A 20,426-nucleotide genomic window follows, 5' to 3' on the forward strand; every position below is an offset into this window, starting at 1 on the left:
TTGGTCTGTTATTTTTACAAATTGACCAATCTAAAGTGTTGAAAACGGCTTGCTCTCTTTGAGGATTCAATGTTAATGGCTCAAAAAATATATATATTTTTTTCCCTTTTTCCTGAAAAGGGATGTTTTGGAGGTACAGCGATTCCACACAATGGCGGCAACATTAGGCTAATTGTATAATTACATCAATTCTGTCTTCTAATGTACAGTATTAACAGACAGTAACTTGACATTTGTACAAGTCAGTGATTGTAACATAAGTGGGCAGCAATAGTAAAAAAACAAAACAAAACCAGGCATTCTGTATCATCACATCATTTAATTCCAACAGTTTCTAAGAAACAACATTCTAACAGTATAAACAATGCCATAACTTTTGCTCATCTGAAGGCTTTAACTTTGTCATGATACATCAGAGAAAGTGCTGACACCATGCCCCTGCCATTCCCTAAAACCAACAGGTGACATTCCTCAACATTTCACTGCTATAAATTAACAGCCATTTTTCACAAGGCCGACATGCACTCTAGATTGACTCCTGTCTAATCAAGGCAAAGCGGTGCAAATATATACAATCTGGCTGTAAGTACTGTACGTGTATGAGTGTTTGTCGGTCTTGTGATGAAACTGATGATGTTGGTTAGTGATGGAAATTTACAAGCTTTACTTGGGGTAGGCTTCAATCACCATGGCGTGACCCTGTAAAACAGAAGTGTGTCCGGAGAAATATTAATACAACAGAAATGTGAAGTTTCTGAACATGCTCATTAGCCAAGACTCACCTGTCCTCCAGCAGCACATGCTGCGACAAGTCCATACTGTCCTCCTTCTTTCTGCAGTCTGTGTGCAACCATGGTGACCAGTCTGCAACCAGTGGCACCGAATGGATGACCCAAGGACAGAGAGCCTCCCCAGTTATTGAACTTCTCCATGGGGGGAGTACCCACCTATGTGGAAGGTTATATAGATTGGAGTTCGAAAATTAATAGTGACAGATTAAGACTACCAAAAACAAAGTAGGTTTACTTTTGATTTTCTGCCCATGTATGTCTGGGCAAACCAATCAGAGTCCATAGCCTTCAGATTTGCCATAATCTGACCCTGGAAACAAAAAGATATATGCAATCAGATGCGTTACCATAGATACCAAATACAAAACATTGATTTCAAATGATACAAAATGCTAAGTGGAGCAGGAAGTGAGAATGAGGGCAAAAGGAGAATAGAACAAACTAGAAATGACAATTCTCAAAGAAATTTATATTCTAACAAAACATGTCACCAAGATGATAAGTGATAATTAATACTTACCGTAATTTCTCATGTATAATGTGCATTCCCCCCCAAAAAATTGTCAAAGGTCAATAGTGCGCATTATACATATGTATAGGGGAAAATGAAACAAGCTTTAACATTATATAGATGTATGCCGCCATCTTGTGGTTATGAAAAGGCTGTACACTTTCATTCCAACGTCACCGCCACCTACAGGGTATGAGAAAGGTGTACACTTTCATTCTAATATGCCACCACCCATCGGTTATGAAAAAGGTGTAGCCTACACTTTCATTCCTATATAGTATGTATGACTGCATGTACTGTATGTACAGTTGTGCTCATAAGTTTACATACCTTGGCAGAATTTGTGAATGATTATTATTATTATTATTATTTTTAAATATGACTGAACAACAACCATCATTAATGTCTTTATGGTTAAGTTTTGTTTAATGATTATTCTTTTGTGAAATGCTTGACAGTTTAACTTTAATCCCAATAAAACAAAATTAAATGTGTTTTGCCTAGCCTTTCATGTTTTCTTTAAGGAATTGTACCCATCTTACAAATTCTGCCTGGGTAATCAAACATATGAGCATAACTGTGTGTTTTCTCATTATTATATAAAAGTAAGGCTGTGAATTTCAAAATCAGAGCAAGTAAATGAAAAAGAATTACATGTTCAAATAAAGTGCTTAACTTCAGACTAATTCTTTTGAAAAAATACTTCATGTTTTGATCATATGGGCAGAAGCAAAATCATGCATCGTACATAGGCACAAGGGTTTTCCAGAATTTTTAGGTCAACTTTGGGGGTGCGCATTATACACGAGAAATTACAGTAATACCATTTTACTTGATTAGGAATCATGGTACAGGGGCCCTTGTTTTATCATTGTCCCAACATATTAGGTTAAGAATGATGGACAATGAACTAGTTTGCGAAACGGCATAAGAATACATCACGCAGCACAAGAAGGCATGCCAAGCTACTGCATTTACCATATCTTTGGACTAGAATGTTTTTCCTACAAACACATATGGTAATTATAACCTTATCACGGCATTAGCATAGGTTAGTGATAGACTATGGCGCATTCAGAAGTTACGTCCCCGTCTAGGAGGACCTCCATTATAAACTGAGGACCCCCTGTAAGGTCTATGGTCTACCATAGCACTTGGAGTGACATTATAGCTGCATCAAATGTGTACTTCAACCACTGAAATTCTGTAAACATTTAGATGCATAGTAGGTTACACAATTACTCAGACAAATCCCTTTCTATCTGGTTTATTTCACAGCACCCAATAAATACTACACTAGCCACAAAACTCTTGAATAAACCTTTCCCCAAATGGCTTCCGATAACTTACCGCAAACGCCTCATGGAACTCAAACACGTCAATGTCATTCATGGTCAAGCCAGCACGTTCTAAGGCTTTGGGTGTAGCATACGTTGGCCTGAAAGGGTCAGAGCAGAATAATTGTCACCTAAAATCAGGTAAACGAGCTTATTGTAAAGGATTATGTATATAAACAATAATATAACAAACATCACAAACATCAGTGTAAGGAACAGCAAGTACAGTAATGAAAACATGAGAGACTCACCCCAGAAGCAGCTGATCTTTGGGGTCCTGGGACACGTAGACAAAGTCTCTGCCATGAAGAACATAAAGCATAAATAAAACGTTATTGGGGGTGAACCAGAGCCTGTGCCATTAAACAAACAGGAGGCACAGTTACCTCAGGTAGGCTTTAGGCTTGTAGCCCATTGCCAGAGCTTTCTCTTCAGACATGATGAGCACAGCAGAGGCACCGTCAGTCTAAAAGCACAAACAAGCGGAACACAAGTTGGTAAGAAAACATCTCAGGACCAGAGAGAGCTGCAGAGGTTAACAGTCCCTGCTGCACTTCCCTCGCTCTGCATGTGTGTCTCTCTCTCTCTCTCTTTCTCTCTGCATGGGCCTTATTTACCAAGAAGGAGGAGTTGGCGGCAGTGACAGTGCCGTGAGGTTTAACAAAGGCTGGTTTCAGTTTGGCCATCTGCTCCTTGGAGGATGGACGGATGCCGTTGTCCTTGGAAACAATATCACGGCCTAAAAAAACAAAATTAAAATGGACAATCATCGAGATAGATAATAGATAAGATCCAGAATTACTGAGTAATTACTAACTTTTTCTTTAGATCATTACATCAGCGATATTTACAGGAGACTAAAACTTTTATGTTGTGTATGGCCCCTCTTACATTATGGTCCTAGTCTCTTTTGTGCAGTTACAATGACTTCAAGCTCTAGTTATTTACTTATTCCAAGTAAATGTGTCCTCCAAATAATCAGCTTTTTGACCAGTGTGTATGAATTTATCATGAAAAAAATAAATACATGCTCCTTCTAAACAAGTGTGTTTACCAGAGTACAGTAAACCCCGCTATTCACAAGGTGAGTAATTGACGTCCCCCGGCCAAAATGTTTATAACTGCCTCTACTAATATCTTAAATTGTAAATATACAATAAACCAAGACTCCAAAATAGATGAATATAATTCCAATCTTTGACTTGTATTACAGCACTCAGTCTTTTTTGGTAGGAGTCTATCAGTGCGGCACATCTCGATGTGGCAATATTTGCATATTCTTTGTAAAAATGTGCCAAATCTATCAGATAGCAGATTTAGATCACCCGACAGATGCTCGATCACTTTCAGGCCAGAACTCAAATTTTCCAAAACCTTAATCTTTCTTCTGGTAAAACATTTCTTCTGTTGATTTGGATGTGTCCTTTGGGTCATTATCATGCTCAAAAGTGAAGTACCTCTTCATGTTTCGTGCAGAAGCCTGGAGGTTTTGTACCAACACTGACTGGTATTTTGGAACGGTTTATCATTCCCTTCATCTTGACTCAAGCCCTAATTAAAGCTGAAGAAAAACAGCCCCAAAGCATTATTCTGCCAACACCATTCTTTATAGTAAGTGCATTGTTTTTTTCACGATGAGTGGTGTTGCATTGCGCCAAATATACCATTTGAAATTGTGACCAACAAGTTCAACCTTGGTTTCAGGGGACCGTGATACACTTTCCCCACAAGCGTTTTGGAGATTTAAAGTGTGTTTTTGCAAAATGTAGCCATGCTTGGAGGTTTTCCTATGTAAGGCCTCCATTTTGCTCCAGTAACCCATAGCCTATGTGAGGTAGATGGCAGATAGTCATCACAAGGACTAAACAGCCAGTACTTGCCAGAAATTCCTGCAGCTCTCCTTCAATGTTGCTGTCCACCCCTTGGCAGCCTGCCATATTTTCAGTTGTTAATTTTTATTTCCCCTATCTAAAAGATTTCAGTTTTTCTTTGAATTGACTTCGATAGCCACTATACTGTACATACACACGTCAAAGACTCTGTAACTTCCTCAAACAACCCAGGCTAAACTTAGCTCCTCCTAAATATACAAATATCTTGGTCTCTAAGTTGAGCTGTATCAATCAAGCAATACTTTGTTCCTCTTGTGGCATTTTAGCGTGTTACAGAGATTCATTCATTCATTTTCCTCCGCTTATCTGAGGTCGGGTCGCGGGGGCAGCAGCCTCAGCAGGGAAGCCCAGACTTCCCTCTCCCGAGGCGTTCCCAGACAATGCACAAAAGTTCGTGGATAGGTGGCTTTTTCCGCAACTAGCTAAGGATAGGTTCCACAGAAAACAAAGTGAATTTGTGAACAGCAAACCGCAAAAGGTTGGGGGTTCCCGGTATACCATTCTTTCATAACTAGTGACATTTAAATACATTACGTGTGTGATAAAATAATTACCTGGCACTTTAAAGGAGATGACATCCTGCAGCAAACCTGCTTCCTGGGCCTTTTTAGCAAAACTGTGCGATCGCAGAGCAAACTCATCCTGCTCCACTCTGGAAACCCCAAATGCAGCAGCCAGGCGGTCAGCACTGTGGCCCATTGTTTCGGCTGTGGAGAACTCGGCTACAGCTGGAAGCTTCAGACACATACAGCAATGGTGCAGCATTATAATGGGTGTTATTTCTGGCATCCCTGCCAACATCTAATATGTTTACAACTCATACTGTGAATACGTACTTCTGGTGAGAGGTGTGCCAACCTGATGCTCCCAATCAAACTGAGCCTCTGGCCGAGGGTCTTTGCCTTGTTGAGTGAAAGCATCGTCTTCCTCATCTTGCGGCTGTGACGGATAGGAACGTCAGACATGAACTCGACCCCACCTGCCACGACGGCATCACACTGGCCGGCAGCAATAAGGCCAACGGCTATAAAGATGGAAAAGAGAAACGTAAGTCAGACAGAGAAATGCAACAGAACTGAGTGTATTTATTCGATTTGAAGTTAAGACACTTAAATATGCTGAGGCCTATTACACAAGTGAGCAAGTGCAATTTGTTAATTTTGCTTGAATTTGTTCTGACATTGATAGATGGATGGATGTTAATAGTAAATGCCCACACTTATTACATGGTTTATACACTTATTTGAAGTAAAATTAAAGACCAATTTAAGCTTTGACATTAATGGATGGATGTTAATAGTAAATGTCCAAACCTATTACATGGTTTATACACTTCTTTGAAGTCATATTAAAGACCAATTTAAGATTTTTGGAAGATCGGTTAATCCACAATTCTTAAAAATATATATATTTTTGCTTTATCAGATTAAAAGAGAGAGTAATATGCTATTAACCAGTCTTTCCCAAACTATTGTAAGAAATTAATATCTGTTTTCTTCATCATTCATTTATAATTATATGACAATGCATTATACTGTGTTATTTTAGGTTACAGGGCGACAAAATATGGCGACATGGAATGGCACAAGGTAAAAGGAAGCGGTCAAAAGGGCTCAGACATACCTGAGGTCATGGCCTGGTTGGAGGAGATGCAGGCCATAGTGACTGTGTGAGCAGGGATCTTGTCAGAGAAGCCTGCACCCAGCGCTGCCTGAGAACATAGTGAAGCATGATGCTCATCAGCAATCCAGGCCCAGCCCTTTACATTTTTGTTTAAACGCATATTTTAATACCTCTCTTGCTACATTGCTTGTCTTAACCTCCTGAATGACTGTTCCATAGATGATGTAGTCCACAGCATCTTTAGGTAGGCTTGTTTTGTGCAGAAGACCTCTACAAAAAAAAAAAACAATACTACCCTGAATACAATGATTACATGACAGTAACAGAAATAGTCGTGAGCTAAATTACAATCATCTTCAACATTGTTTTTCAATAAGTTAGCACATTGTGGTTACCTGAAAGGCCATCCTAAAATTTACTGTCTATAAAAAGATTTTCATAATGTACGAATAGTAGCTATCATAGGACAGATACTTACTGTAGAGCTGCTCTGGCCAAGTCATGAGGCATCAGGTCAGCATAGCTATAAACAGAGGAAAATCAAAATCACGCTACTAAACCAAATCTGCCACATTTTAACTGTAATTTTAAAAAATGGACTAGCTCCCTTGAACAAATGCTGTAAAATAAACAGGAATATAAACAATTAAGAGTAGGAGCCGTACGTAGTTCCAGACATTAGGAAGGGGGTTCGTACTCCTTCGACCAGTACTATGTTCTTCACGCCAGGACGGGCCAGTGTCTTCTTGATTTTTGTCTGAGCTGGAAAACAAACAACTACAGATCAGCATACTCATTAGCCTCATACTTGTGTTCATGAAAACAGTGTGAGTCAGCACCTTGAGTCTGTAGCTGAGTTGTCGTGCTAAGGGATCGTGCGGCTGAAACAAATATATTCATCATCATCACTAGTTATCTTAAAAAAAAAAACAACTTCAAATCAAAATATGCACCATAACATTTGATAAGGATATCTCTCTAAATTGTGACTAAACCCCTGTGATGTATTTGGGACCGTAAGCATTTAGATGAGATGGTGACGGCTTACCAAAACGCACAGCCCACGAGGCACTGACAGGGGAGCTCTGCATTGACTTCAGCAGCATGGAAGCCATCATGTTCTGCAAAGGAAGGAATGTGTGATATTTCAGTGCAGTAAAAGGCAAGGGTAGCACATCATGTACAAAACCACAATAAGGTACACTGGATAGTTGAGCAATACGGCATACATACTATAGCCACCATATTTCATAGCGATCATAGTACCGTATTTTCACGACCATAAAGTCTTAAATTTTCTCCAAAATGAACGGGGCGCCTTATAATGCAGCACGCTTTATGTGTGCACAGAGTTCCAAAATCTGTAAATGTGACTTTGATGAGCACTCCGGTTGACTGACTGGGAGCATTTCCTGCCGACACGCTGCTTCTATAGAGGAAAGGCGGACGTGACTGAGGACAGCATGCGGATGTTAAAGGGGGAATGGTGCACGTGAAAGCGGACGCTAAAGGCACGCCCCCCGTAGGTATATAGCGCCGGAATGTGCATTGTGCAAAACAACATCGGTTTGGCTAAGGACCCCCGAAAATGGCGCTTACGAAGCACAGTTTAAACTGCAAGCTATCAGTTACGCGGAGGAACATAGGAATCGAGCAGCTGCGAGAGAATTCAAGATCAACGAATCCATGGTTCGCAAGTGGAGGAAGCAGGAAAACGAGCTTCGCCAAGTCAAGAAGACGAAGCGCCGGGTGAGTTACGCCACCAATGGATGGATGGTTTGTGGATGCCTGAGCTAAGGCATCTGCTTTGACTGTTGTCCGAGTTTTTGCGAAAGCCGGCATCATTGCTGAACAGCCCCCCGGCAACGAGACTGACTCTGACAAGTATGGCATGTTTGATGGAGAACTTGCCCAACTGTTCATTTCGGATACAGAAGATGTGGACTTGAGTCACTGATGGTGTAGTGGTACAATCGCCTGACTTTGGTGCAGGCAGCGTGGGTTCAGTTCCCACTCAGTGACGGTGTGAATGTGAGTGTGAATGGTTGTCCGCGTCTATATGTGCCCTGTGACTGACTGGCGACCAGTTCAGGGTGTAGTCCGCCTTTCGGCCGAAGTCAGCTGGGATAGGCTCCAGCGCCCCGCGACCCTAACCAGGATAAGTGGTGTTGAAAATGGATGGATGGAAGATGAGGACTTTGATGGATTTGTGGATGAAAAAAATAACATGAGCACATTGTTAAATACTTCAATAAAGTACAACCGAACTCAGTTTTGCTCCCGCTGCCTTTTTAAAAACATATGCTAGCATGCATGCATCACTCTTTGTGCACCTTTTTCTCTGAATCACTCCTTGCCTGCCTGCATGTGTGAGATCTGGTTCTATGTGCGGTGTGCAACACAAAGTATACGTTGGAGTGGGAGTTGAATTTCCCCTTGATGGACACAAAGACGTATGATAAATTCTGTGGCGGGGGGGGGGGGGGGGACGGGGACTGATTGTCATAGCCTGTATATGTCTGTAAAAGTAGGCACTCAGGTATAGATATATGTATATACCATGAGCTCATGCCTTGCACCCTGTACATGCTATTTAATTACTGCTTATACACTTATGGCTAGCTGCAATCTCAATTTTATTGCCTTGTACTTGTGATGTGTACTGACAATAAACGATGAAAACTAATCTATTCTAACAGGTTAGTCTGGAGCCTGGGAGTGTTTTTCTTTTAACTTCATTATCTCCATTTAGAGTCTATTAGTTTATTTAGAGCAGAAGACAGCAATATGTGATTTATTGTTTGTTAAAGTCATTCCAATACTCACAAAAAAATCTTGGAACTTAGTTTACAAGAGAAAATCACAAATAAAACTCTTAAATTACCATCCTGAATAACACCAGATTATATCGACTATAAAAACAAAGTTTAGCTACAGGCATACATTTTAAAATAACTTGATAACGTATGTACTCCCCTTTTCTACCATACGACACAACTATTAAGTTGTATTAATGTGGTTTTAGTTTGCCGTTTTATAAAGATAATTTGATTAAATAAGTATAATTAGCAAACGTACAACTTTATAATTCCATATATTTGCTGCTTCCGAGTAGCTAACCCATCTGACGTGTAATTTATTTTATTTTTTTCATGTGAGAACATCGAGAGTCACTTCTCGGCCCATTCTACCTGGTGAGCCCGAGTAACACAAACATGGATTGACTTAAATGCAGGCGTCGTATATAATATAACATACCCCTTGTGAAGACATTTCACTGGCGGTCACCCAGTTAGCCCAACCCTCCTCACTCCGTCTATGACCCTTCACCTACATTTGCTAGCTTGAGCACGTCAAGTCCGAAACGGGGTCAAAAGTATTTCAAAGTTGAACTGTGCATCTATTTCAATAAAACGCAATTGGATCCCAAACACACAATTTTTGTAACAATTCATTCTGTATCACTGCACTGAGAATGGGACTATTAGCTTACTGGCAGCCCTGTTTCATCGCCAAATTCATGATTTAAACATATGTTTGTGACATCTCAGCATGCTCGAAATACTTTCTATATTCAGTCACTTTCACAAAAAAATGCGGCCGGGGTTTTTACCTGTACAGTATTTCAAGTATTTGTTGAAAACACCGCTTCCCAGTCAAAGGCTTGGCCGTACACAGCAACGCAGCTGGACTACAAAACTCGCTTGCAGTATCGAGGACCCAAGTCTATGTTAGCTGACCAAAAATATGCCAGAACATATGTACAGTTTGAAACGACAGTTTACATTTTATTTATTTTGTTTCAGGATTTTTTTTCTACTGAAAACCATAATATAAAATATGCATATGTTTATAATGTTCCCTAAAAATATTTATACTTTTGATCAAGTAATGTTCATGTTAAGGGGATACTTTCCTGATTCATGGTCCTTATCTTATTCGACTCTCCAAAATCTATTGCGCCCTCTACTGTCCGACTGTCTTTTCTCGGTTTCCAGTTTCGGTTAGACATGGCTGCTACTCTTCCTGTCAGTTGTTTCTCTAGGTTTGTTCCCAGAAAATACCTCCTTTTGTCAGGTACGTGACACAAACACACATAATATTCTACTAGTTCAAATGCAGATCATCCGAGCATTTCATAATATGCTCTATGTCACAGTTTCATTGATAGACCCGAGGTGAACCTTCACCTAGATCAGCGCAACAATAATTAGAGGTTACGCATGGTGGTGCTGTAGTCTCTAAAAGCTGTGTCTTTGACAAATATGATATATATATATATATATATTATGGACCCGTAGAGGCATAAAAATACAAGATAAAAGTCTAAAGCGGCAGCATGTGAAAAGTACAAAAGAAAAATGAGAGATAAAAGCTTAAGACAAAAAAAATGACTGAGTAAGTTCTCCTCACCAGTATTTGGCGCTACATCGAATCATCATGTGCGTCAGAAAGAAGGAACGGTCTTTGGTGACAATTATCTGTCATTATGAAAATTGAAATTGTATGTAACAAAAGTACTGGTGGTATCGGTACTTGGTATCGGTATCAGTGAGTACTCAAAGTGAATATTCACACTGGTATTGGTCGGAAAAAAATGGTATAGAACATCACTAAAAATGAATAAATAAATAGGAAAATAGAAAAAAGTATAAACATGCATAAGTTTGATATATAAGACTCAGAAAATATAATACAAAATATAATACTGGAGCCGGTTTGTACTGTCAAATTAGGTCATTGGTCAAAAAACACAAGAACAGCGTTCAGTAGTGACACACAATATGGGCAATATGGATCAAAGTTTATAATCTGTCTCTTGTTTCTCAGGCCATGCACGACGGTGCATCTCTGTGTCTTCATCGCTGGCAGGTAACTATCAGATCGATGGTCCAATATGGACAGAACTTTTTGCTTTGGGTTTCTTTTAACTCCCTCCCACTTCCTGCTCCCCACTTTTTTTGTTTTGAAAGGACATTGTTAGAGAACATTTGTGACATCCTCATGGGACAGTTGTTAAAGTTGTAGACACAAATAATGCAAAACGGGTCGCCATATGTCTAACAATCTCCTAATCTATTTTGCTGTTTTCTCTATCAAGCTCGAACGCACGTCAGCTACGAGCTCAAGGACGATGTTGCGGTTATCAGACTCAATGATCCAGCATCCAAGGTGAGTCTGTGTTTACGAATGAGACACACGCCACAGGGATTGTGATGATCTTGTTTTGCTCGACTCCGTCTGTCAATGACATACACATGACGTGATAATTCATGTGTTTTTGCAGGTGAACACACTGTCTCTGCAGATGCAGTCTGAGCTGACAGAAGTGATGAGTGAAATCTGGTCGAACGGAGCTGTGAAAAGTGCTGTCCTTATCTCAAGCAAGCCTGGTTGCTTTATCGCTGGGGCAGATATCAAGTAAGCTGCACTTTCACACTTGTAGCTTTCCATAGTACGTGTGAGGAATAGTCTCACGACAGAAAAGATTGATTCAATCGAAATAAAAAACACAGTGGGTTGCAGGATGCTGGTCCACCTCTCATTGTTTGAATTCGATTTTTTTTTTGCCTTAGGACATAGTGGAAATAGAAATAATTTGTTTTTGGGTCAAACTTGTCGAGTGTAGAGAAAAAAAGCGAACACTCATCAAAGCATCGATTGTATTGTCACTCGTGGAGGAAACACTTCATCAGCAAAAGATGCTGAATTACACTTGTCTATTGATGTAGCGTGGTCTGTGCAGCAGACATTGCCAAACACAAATACCATCTCCTTTAAGACAGAAACAATAAAACAGTAAGTCTTAACTTTCAAAACAAATGATGCTGCTGCTATGCAAGAAATCTACAAATATAACAGTGGACCCCCGGCTATTCACGGTGGATAGGGACCCGGCCGGACCGCGAATAGCAAAAATGCGGGGACAATTGATGGTCATTATAATTCCATTGAGAATAAAAAAATCTTTTAAAACCCCCAAAATTCTTGTATAAGCGGGGATAAACTGCCAATAAGTGTTTGGGGGGTTGGTTCCACCCACAAAAAATAAAAAACAAAATGAAAACATTGAATTAAAATCCACAAATAGGTGAATCAGTGGGTGCCGAACTGCGAATATTCAGGGGTCCTCTATACTATAAAACAAAACAAAAAAACATTAAACAATGTACCTTAAATATGATAAGATACCGTGGACGTGTGCGGACATAGATGCATATTTTATGTATCGCACATACAATGTTTTTGCTAATGGGAGTTTTGTGTGGCGGTGCAGAGCATATTGCTCTATCCTAACCTAAACCTGTAAAAAAAAAAAAAAAAGAAGAAGAAATTTCACAGGCATTTGTCTGAAGAGATTCCACTTTGTGTCTCGTTTCCTTTCTTTTCAGTATGATCCAAGCCTGTAAGAGCAGTGAGGAGCTCACACGTCTCTCTCAGGAAGGTCAGAAGATGTTCGAGAAGATTGAGAAGTCTCCTATCCCGATTGTTGCTGCCATCAACGGCTCATGTTTGGGTGGAGGCCTTGAGGTATGTGAGTGTGTGTGTGTGCGTGCGTGCGCACACGCATGTGTGTGTCTAAAATAGCCAGAATGAATTGGAAATATCTGCTTAAGGTGAACCTGCTAAATCCACCTTTTGTGAATTTTGCGTAGTTCGCCATATCCTGCCAGTATCGAATCGCCACCAAAAGTCGTAAGACAATACTGGGCACACCAGAGGTCATGCTCGGTCTGCTGCCTGGAGCGGGTGGCACCCAGAGACTACCCCAAATGGTATACATACATACACTCATTATAATCAGTCGTCACTAAAGGCTCATAAACTCTGCCACATTGCTGTGCTTGTTGTGACTGAATTACACAAGAGTATTTTAAGGTCAAGCCGCTCAAGGGGCATATTAGTTGAGAAGATGTGAAATGTGTGTGTGTTTGTGTGTGTGGAGGTGGGTCTGCCTGGAGCATTTGACATGATGCTGACAGGCAGGAATATCCCTGCTGATAAAGCTAAGAAGATGGGCCTAGTGCACCAGCTTGTGGACCCTCTGGGTATGTGCTCTGCATGACATTTTTACACTGCTACATTTTATCAGACACGCTGGCTACATCTATCAACAGTATATCAACAGCAATATATACCATCAAAAGTTTATATTTCCATTAAGCGTATTTATAGCTTGCTTCTATTCCATTCATAATAGCACACATTTCTGCATCATTTGTTCTTTCCCTCTACAATTTAATAATGTCCATTTATCTTAGAACATCATCCGGGTCTTGGTTATTTAGACAATGATCTTGTTCTGCTTAAGATCAGTAAATGCTCTTTACCTTGAAGATTAGGGTTTCAAAATTGCAGGGATTTTCAAAGTGGAAGAATTTATGTGAGTAAAAAGAAGATATGGAATTAACAGGCAAAATGTGGAAAAAGGAGAATGCAGATTAGTGTATATCAGGGAACTTTATGGTTGAATACATCTTGCACCGTAACATTAATTAAAACAAGCAGACTTTATGGCAAAACATTTATATGTACAGTATTGTAATTCAATAATCAATTCTCATTAATTTAATGGAAAGTGTCCAAAATTCCATAGTTTCTCGAAATATTCCAGACATTTTTGCTATGGTGTTATTCTTGCTTTATCAAGGTACAGTACTGCAATTGTTTGATGTAATGACTCTGCCTGACTGTGTCCAAATTACTCCAGGTCCTGGTTTGAAGCCAGCAGAGGAGAGAACGATTGACTACTTGGAGGAAGTGGCAGTAGGCGTGGCTAAAGGTATCGCGAATAAGACGGTTTCCACTTCTAAGGAGAAAAGTGTCATGCAAAGTAAGTGACATACTGCCAGCCCAAATCTCATGAAAACGTAAACGTGCTTAATTTAACGCTATACAGCCAGACTGATTCAGCTAACTACTGAAAATGTACAGAGGAAGAACAGAAGTGGTACCTGGATTATATGTGTGTGCAGAGCTACAGGACACAGTGATGGGTCTCGGTCCAGTGAAGAAGAAGATCTACAAGACTGTCAGTGACAAGGTTCAGAAACAAACTAAAGGACTCTACCCCGCGCCAGTCAAAATCATTGAGGTAGTCAATGCAGAATGAGGCAATCAGCAGTAGAATGAAAGCACAGGACTAATCTAGTTTGTGTGTGTGTGTGTGTGTGTGTGCACGCATATGTGTGTCACCCTAAAAACGAGTAGTCCATCAAGACTGGTGTGGAGCAAGGAGGAGAAGCAGGTTATCTGGCTGAAGCTGAGGTATGTTTGCTGTCTTTATGATCTCACAAATGAAATTTTTGGCCAAAGTAATAAGGTTAGAGATAGAGTGTGGCAACAACAGAAAGCCCAATGGAGTTTGAATGATAAGAATATTAATAATCCTACACATAGCCACAATATTTTGGGGGAGAGGAGACGAAAAAGTAAAATACTACAGTAGGGAGAAGATAAAGTTATGATGTTGAAATAAATCCAAAGGGATGGATGGAAGGAGAGGAGCTTATTGCATTATGGGACATCCCTTAGCAGTCTAGGCCCATAACAGTCAGTCCCAAATATAAATGTATCAAAAAGGCAAGTCCTCTTAAATATAAAGGGAGTGTCTGCCTCCCTGGGGAAAGAGATTCAAAATGTTTCCATTGGAGAGGAGCAGAGTTTCCGAAGGCAGACCATAAAGACCTTGAGAACCTTTTTAAGATTCTATTATAAACTACTCTTGTCTACGTTTGCCTCGTACACAGAACTTTGGGAAACTGGCTGTGACATCAGAGTGCAAAGCCTTGATTGGGCTTTACCACGGCCAAGTGGCTTGTAAGAAGAACCGATTTGGGACCCCAGAGAAAGAAGTCAAGTGAGGGCCATACAGTACACTCCCCGCTTCATTCATCTAATAAGGTGTATCAAATATTTTGCCTTTACAAAGACAGTAATGCTCCATTTTGATTGACACTGTCAAGTGGTCTTTGCAGTCCAGTGTGACTATTGTTATGTTTTTCAAGACAGTATATTTGATTCCACTTTGGATCTCCGGTATCTATCTATTGAATCTTTTAAGCGCAGATTGGCCTCAAATGTTTTGCCTATGCTCTGTCTGCCAGGACTCTTGCAATCCTGGGTGCAGGACTAATGGGTGCAGGTATTGCTCAGGTATCCATAGACAAAGGACTCAAAACCATACTGAAGGACACCACGGTTGAGGGCATCAGCAGAGGAGAAGAACAGGTCTACAAAGGGTAATATTTGCACACATTTGATATGTTCTTATGAATCTGCACCCAGCAAGGACAAATCATAAAAGGAGGGGGATTAAGCTCAGTATGATTTTATCGTCAGTCTGAACATGAAGGTGAAGAAGAGAGCACTGTCCTCATTTGAGCGTGACACAACGCTGTCCAACCTCTCAGCCCAGCTCGACTTCACAGGCTTCTCGTCCGCCGACATGGTGATCGAAGCCGTGTTTGAGGATATCGACGTTAAACACAAAGTTCTCAAGGAGATGGAAGCCGTGAGTACATTCTGATCACACCAATCCAAAGAATTGAATTTCTCCCTGCTAGTTTTTCAGTCTCTGTACTGTACTAGTTCTTTCAGTCTGTTTTTTCCCCCGTCTGTGTACAGGTGATCCCTCCTCACTGCGTGTTTGCCTCCAACACTTCAGCACTCCCCATTAAGGATATTGCAGCTGCAAGCAAACGGCCTGAAAAAGTGAGAATACACTATCTGTCATCACATATACACAGACTGACAATGGCATGACTACCGGTACTTGCATATCAAATGACAACCAATCCATTGAGAAATGTGTACCACATTGTATCCCACTGGGCATCCTCCAATTGTGTATGATACTCTATATGTGCCATTAGTGTTGTTTGACAAAACCTGTTCCAAATATAAGGTTATCAACAGTTTCCACAATTGATTTTCCTTATTCTTACATTCTACATTAATGCATTTTAAAAAAATGTACTGAAAGTTAACCAATGGAAATCAGGCCTTGTTTTATTTGTGTGGTCCAACAGGATCATCTTATAAAAACAAACTATTGAAAATGGCTTTTCTTTGTAAACATGGCACAGGCAAAATTGTTGGCACCCTTTTGTTAAAAAGCGGGGAAAAAATATCACTGAAATAACTTGAAGCTCAAATGCCTGTTGACAAGCCACAATGTTTCTGGGACAATGTTCTTGTGACGATTGTGGGTTTTTCTCTCTTTCACAAAAGGGGCCCAACAATTTTGCCCGCGCACAAAGAAAAGAACACTGTAATTATATTCTGGGGCTGCTTTGCTAGATTTGGTACAGGGTGTCTTGAACGTGTGGGCGAGGTGTGCTTAAATGTGTAAATATATTATTTTTGCTGCTATCATTAATGTGATTCTGTGATGCACAGGTGATTGGCATGCACTACTTCTCTCCAGTGGACAAGATGCAGCTGCTGGAGATCATCACCACTGATAAAACATCCAAGGACACGCTGGCCTCAGCTTTGAGCGTGGGCCTCAAACAGGGCAAGATTGTCATTGTCGTCGGGGTAAGAGCAGCTCCTCTCTAATCCAAGCGGTAAAATACATGTTTTTCCACTGTGCGGGTGGGATGGTCATAGTCGTGTCAACAATGTGAAAAGCATGTGTAAAACTCTTGCTTTAGATGTTTGTGTTGATCTTTCTCCTTGCTAATGCTACCCACTTAACATACAGGATGGTCCTGGTTTTTACACCACTCGCTGCTTGGCTCCCATGCTGGCAGAAGCTGTCAGGGTGCTTCAGGTAACAAAAGATTTTCAATACAGATTTTAGATACAATCAGCACTTTTCCTCCTCATATACTGAAGTATCTACTCAACAGTGACCTTTATGTGTATCTAACACAGGAGGGTGTCGGTCCAAAGAAACTTGACAACTTGACAACCAGCTTTGGCTTTCCCGTCGGCGCGGCAACACTGGCTGATGAAGTCGGTATTGATGTGGCAGCTCATGTGGCCGAGGTACTGTCCATCCATGGGGCATTTAATGCCAGAGTCATGTGATTTAAACCTAACATTTAGTGAAAGTCCACACTTACTAACAATTGGAAGAGACTTATTGTTATGGATAATAGTGTTTAACATATTTGTATTTGATTGTAGGATCTGGGAAAAGCTTTTGGTTCTCGCTTTGGAGGTGGAAATGTGGAGTTTCTTAAAAGCATGGTCGAGAAAGGCTTTAAAGGTAACATTTTAATCTATCCATTTTCTAAAGCGCTTTTTTCCATTAGGCTCACTGGTGAGCTTCAGTCGATCCAAGCTGCCTCATATACACCGTGCCTGTTGAGTCTCCACAATAACTTGAAATGTTCTTTTTTTTTTTGTATGAAACTGTTAACACACATGACACTAACGCATTACGTCCTTGGCTGAAGTTGAGTTGTGATATAAACTCCTTTTTCCTATTGCTTGGTACATTGTTGCTTTTGCATTCTCATTTCCACTTAGCACATTTCATTTAATTTCTTTCCATTTGCATGATGGAGTTTTTAGGGTCACATTGATAGTTAAACAATTTAAAAAGTTATATGATATTACAATCAAACAGTCCTAATGTTTATAAAATACATTTGCAACAATTTCTATAAGGAAAAAAAAACGGAATTAATTTGAATTATTATGAATAACATTATTGTACATGTTGTATGATCTGTAAAGCAAGAATCCAGGTATGTGAGAAGCATTTTTTCATGCTGAGCATTGTATAGTATTGCATCATTAACTAGAAGGGTTTTTAACAAATATATTGAATATTTCCCGATGAATATGGCGGGTCTCTGGAAAACAACAGCGACTGCTTGGTTTAGACTTGTGTTTATTTGTGTGGAAATTTTGACATTTACTTTCTCACAGTATTAAAAATGTGCCCTCCAAATAGTTATTCATGTGATTTTGCTATTACAGTTCCCCCCCCCTTTTCAGTATGGCTCTCTGTCCTACTTGAAGCCATGAATGAACTACCAATTTGACAGAGGGCTTTAAAAATCATTTTGACAATGTGACAATGCTTAATTGCAGTGTTTTGTGTGCTCACAATGAATGTATTTATTCTCTTCCGTAGGTCGTAAATCGGGAAAAGGCTGTTTCATCTACGGAAAAGGGAAAAAAGCCAAGACAGTGAATTCCGATGCTGAAGCAATTCTCAAGAAATACAAACTCTCTGCCCCTCCCACAGTGTAAGGCGACATCCTGTGATGTATATTTATTTAGCAGGTCTCTCAGCATTCTCTAAAAGTCACCTTGTTTTTTTTGTTTTTTTTTGTTGCAGTTCATCGGACTCTGACATCCAGTACCGGCTTGTGTCTCGCTTTGTCAACGAGGCCGTGTTGTGCCTCCAGGAGGGGATCCTGACGAATCCAGTAGAGGGAGACATTGGGGCTGTGTTTGGACTTGGCTTTCCTCCCTGCCTTGGCGGTATGTCTCACAAACACACATTCACATATTTGTCCAAAGAAATGCGTTAGAATAATATGTTAGCATATCCAACGCTCATAGTCTACAAGTGACCAGTTTTCTTATGTTTGAACCACTGAAAATGAGTTCTGATGGCTCATTTTTTCTCATGTTCATAAAGGTCCATTCAGGTTTGTGGACTCATTCAGCGCAGAGCGTCTTGTCAGCACCATGAAGCGTTTTGAGGAAGTATATGGAAATCAGTTCACACCGTGCCAGCTCTTACTGGACCACGCTAAAGACTCCAGCAAGAAGTTCCACAATTGATGCAACTAATCATCCATCTCCATAAATGTGGGTCAGCTGGGTCAATAAGTGTCTCTTGAACTGAATCCACATCTTTTATAAGATGGAAAGTAACCTTGAGAAGCAAGGGTTTTCTCAAAATTTTACCCCATGTTTTTATTTAATAACATCACTTTGGTTGTGAAGTTCACAATTCTTGAACGATATACATTGTACCTAGATTCTATTTTGTGCTTAACACATTGAGTTAGCTTTTTCTCGCTTTTTGTGAGCATTTTTAGTCATTAACGTTTTGCCGAGTCAGACTGGGACAATAATGCTTCAGAAGGAGTTCTTCCGAGGTCAAATGGAGCCTACGGTAAATGTGACACTAGTGAGGTCAGCTTATACCCTCAGTAGCCACAGCATTTAGTGCATTAGGTTTCTAATGAAAATCCAGTCAAGTGTATGAGAATAATTTTATTTTCATTTTAAAGGTACTGTATATTTACTGTTGTAGGTGTAGTTTTATGGGAATCCAACTTCTTTCCATCCTCCTGAGAACAATTTGATATTTTGCCCATTTAATGTAGGTAAACAAAATACTGCAAACACCTGGATTGGATTGCATTAAACTATGCAGGTATACCTAATTAAGTGTCCAAGTAATGTAAACTAGTAGCTTCTGTGCACGTTAGTCAATATAGTCATTTAAAGCCTGGAACATTTTTGTTTTTTCCAAGCCATAAATTAATATGGCCATGATTATTCTGATACAGTTTAGTAACACAACCAGTCAACGTGAAACCGAATGAGACTGTATTGAAGAGAACTTTGCCATTTTTGTTTTTTTTGTTTCGATAGCTAACATGATAACGAGCCTTTGGATATCCATGCATCCATTTTCTGTAGCGCATGTCCTCATCAGGTGGTAACTCCAACCCATCCCAGCTGACTTTGGATGAGAGGTAATTCCAACGCACATATACCGCTAGACAAAAACACCTATAGAAAATTAAGGAACTGTGAATCTTGACAAGTCAGCGTTGGCTCTGTGTAAAAATAGAAATAATGGGCTGATCAAAGATAAAAGTTCAAATAACTTTGAATTATGTATGGGCATATTTGAGGCGGAGCTGCTTTGTACTTTATTAGAAATGATTGAATTATTCATTTTGAAGTACAATGCCCAAGTAGAGGAGCATGAAATCATTTTTAATTCATGCTTTTAGAGTTCATGATAATATGTAATATGTCATTGTTTAGAAGTTTGTGTTTACCTTTGACATCTCTATGATTTCAGTTATGTTCAAGTAAACGTACCGTATTAGAAGACTTGGGCACTTTTTTTTTGCCTTGTACATGTTTGTACACTCCTTCTATTCCGAATGAGACCGAATTGTGACTTTAATTAGCAAAAAGAAGGTATGGCAGAAAATGTACTTGAAACTAACACAAAATGTACATACTTGGCCAATAAAACTGATTCTGATGTAACTGCATTATTACCACACTATTAACAACAATCTTAAAACAACATTCAAAGACAAAATCATGTTCA

The 20,426-nt window shown here is 39.8% G+C and overlaps 2 protein-coding genes across 3 annotated transcripts; one reads left to right on the forward strand and one right to left on the reverse strand.

Moving 5' to 3' along the window:
• Positions 1-299: 299 nt before the first annotated feature.
• On the reverse strand, positions 300-9,906 carry hadhb (hydroxyacyl-CoA dehydrogenase trifunctional multienzyme complex subunit beta). Of its 2 annotated transcripts, XM_061754535.1 has the most exons (16): positions 9,768-9,906; positions 7,203-7,275; positions 6,994-7,035; positions 6,820-6,916; positions 6,633-6,677; positions 6,325-6,424; positions 6,155-6,242; positions 5,368-5,555; positions 5,086-5,266; positions 3,257-3,378; positions 3,026-3,105; positions 2,891-2,938; positions 2,653-2,740; positions 1,027-1,101; positions 783-947; positions 300-699 (listed from the first exon to the last, which is right to left on the reverse strand). In XM_061754535.1, the coding sequence occupies exons 2-16, from the start codon at positions 7,270-7,272 to the stop codon at positions 664-666; spliced, it is 1,425 nt and encodes a 474-aa protein (XP_061610519.1). In that variant the 5' UTR covers positions 7,273-7,275; positions 9,768-9,906; the 3' UTR covers positions 300-663. The 2 variants fall into 2 exon arrangements, with proteins under 2 accessions (XP_061610519.1, XP_061610521.1); XM_061754537.1 differs by lacking the exons at positions 300-699; positions 783-947; positions 1,027-1,101 and adding an exon at positions 1,108-1,485.
• A 225-nt stretch (positions 9,907-10,131) lies between these two features.
• Positions 10,132-20,367, forward strand: hadhaa (hydroxyacyl-CoA dehydrogenase trifunctional multienzyme complex subunit alpha a). The gene is made up of 21 exons (XM_061754614.1): positions 10,132-10,231; positions 10,985-11,026; positions 11,256-11,326; positions 11,442-11,575; positions 12,547-12,685; positions 12,811-12,930; positions 13,101-13,203; positions 13,866-13,988; positions 14,131-14,249; positions 14,366-14,422; positions 14,905-15,014; positions 15,262-15,396; positions 15,497-15,668; positions 15,782-15,868; positions 16,556-16,696; positions 16,863-16,931; positions 17,036-17,149; positions 17,291-17,372; positions 18,249-18,363; positions 18,456-18,601; positions 18,762-20,367. Exons 1-21 carry the CDS (start codon positions 10,165-10,167, stop codon positions 18,905-18,907), a joined length of 2,292 nt encoding a protein of 763 aa, XP_061610598.1. The 5' UTR covers positions 10,132-10,164; the 3' UTR covers positions 18,908-20,367.
• The last annotated feature ends 59 nt before the right edge of the window (positions 20,368-20,426 follow it).

Source organism: Phyllopteryx taeniolatus, chromosome 18 (genome assembly GCF_024500385.1).
Source record: "Phyllopteryx taeniolatus isolate TA_2022b chromosome 18, UOR_Ptae_1.2, whole genome shotgun sequence".
Taxonomy (NCBI): Eukaryota; Metazoa; Chordata; class Actinopteri; order Syngnathiformes; family Syngnathidae; genus Phyllopteryx; species Phyllopteryx taeniolatus.

What these genes read in the sequence shown, in the direction of transcription:
- hadhaa (XM_061754614.1), top strand. Translation starts at nt 10,165, where the DNA reads ATGGCTGCTACTCTTCCTGTCAGTTGTTTCTCTAGGTTTGTTCCCAGA. An exon ending in TCAATGATCCAGCATCCAAG is followed by an intron (nt 11,327 to 11,441) that starts GTGAGTCTGTGT and finishes GTGTTTTTGCAG; the next exon opens with GTGAACACACTGTCTCTGCA. An exon ending in CCAGCTTGTGGACCCTCTGG is followed by an intron (nt 13,204 to 13,865) that starts GTATGTGCTCTG and finishes AAATTACTCCAG; the next exon opens with GTCCTGGTTTGAAGCCAGCA.
- hadhb (XM_061754535.1), bottom strand. Translation starts at nt 7,272, where the DNA reads ATGATGGCTTCCATGCTGCTGAAGTCAATGCAGAGCTCCCCTGTCAGT. An exon ending in CTCGTGGGCTGTGCGTTTTG is followed by an intron (nt 7,036 to 7,202) that starts GTAAGCCGTCAC and finishes TATTTGTTTCAG; the next exon opens with CCGCACGATCCCTTAGCACG. An exon ending in CATGTGCTGCTGGAGGACAG is followed by an intron (nt 700 to 782) that starts GTGAGTCTTGGC and finishes TCTGTTTTACAG; the next exon opens with GGTCACGCCATGGTGATTGA.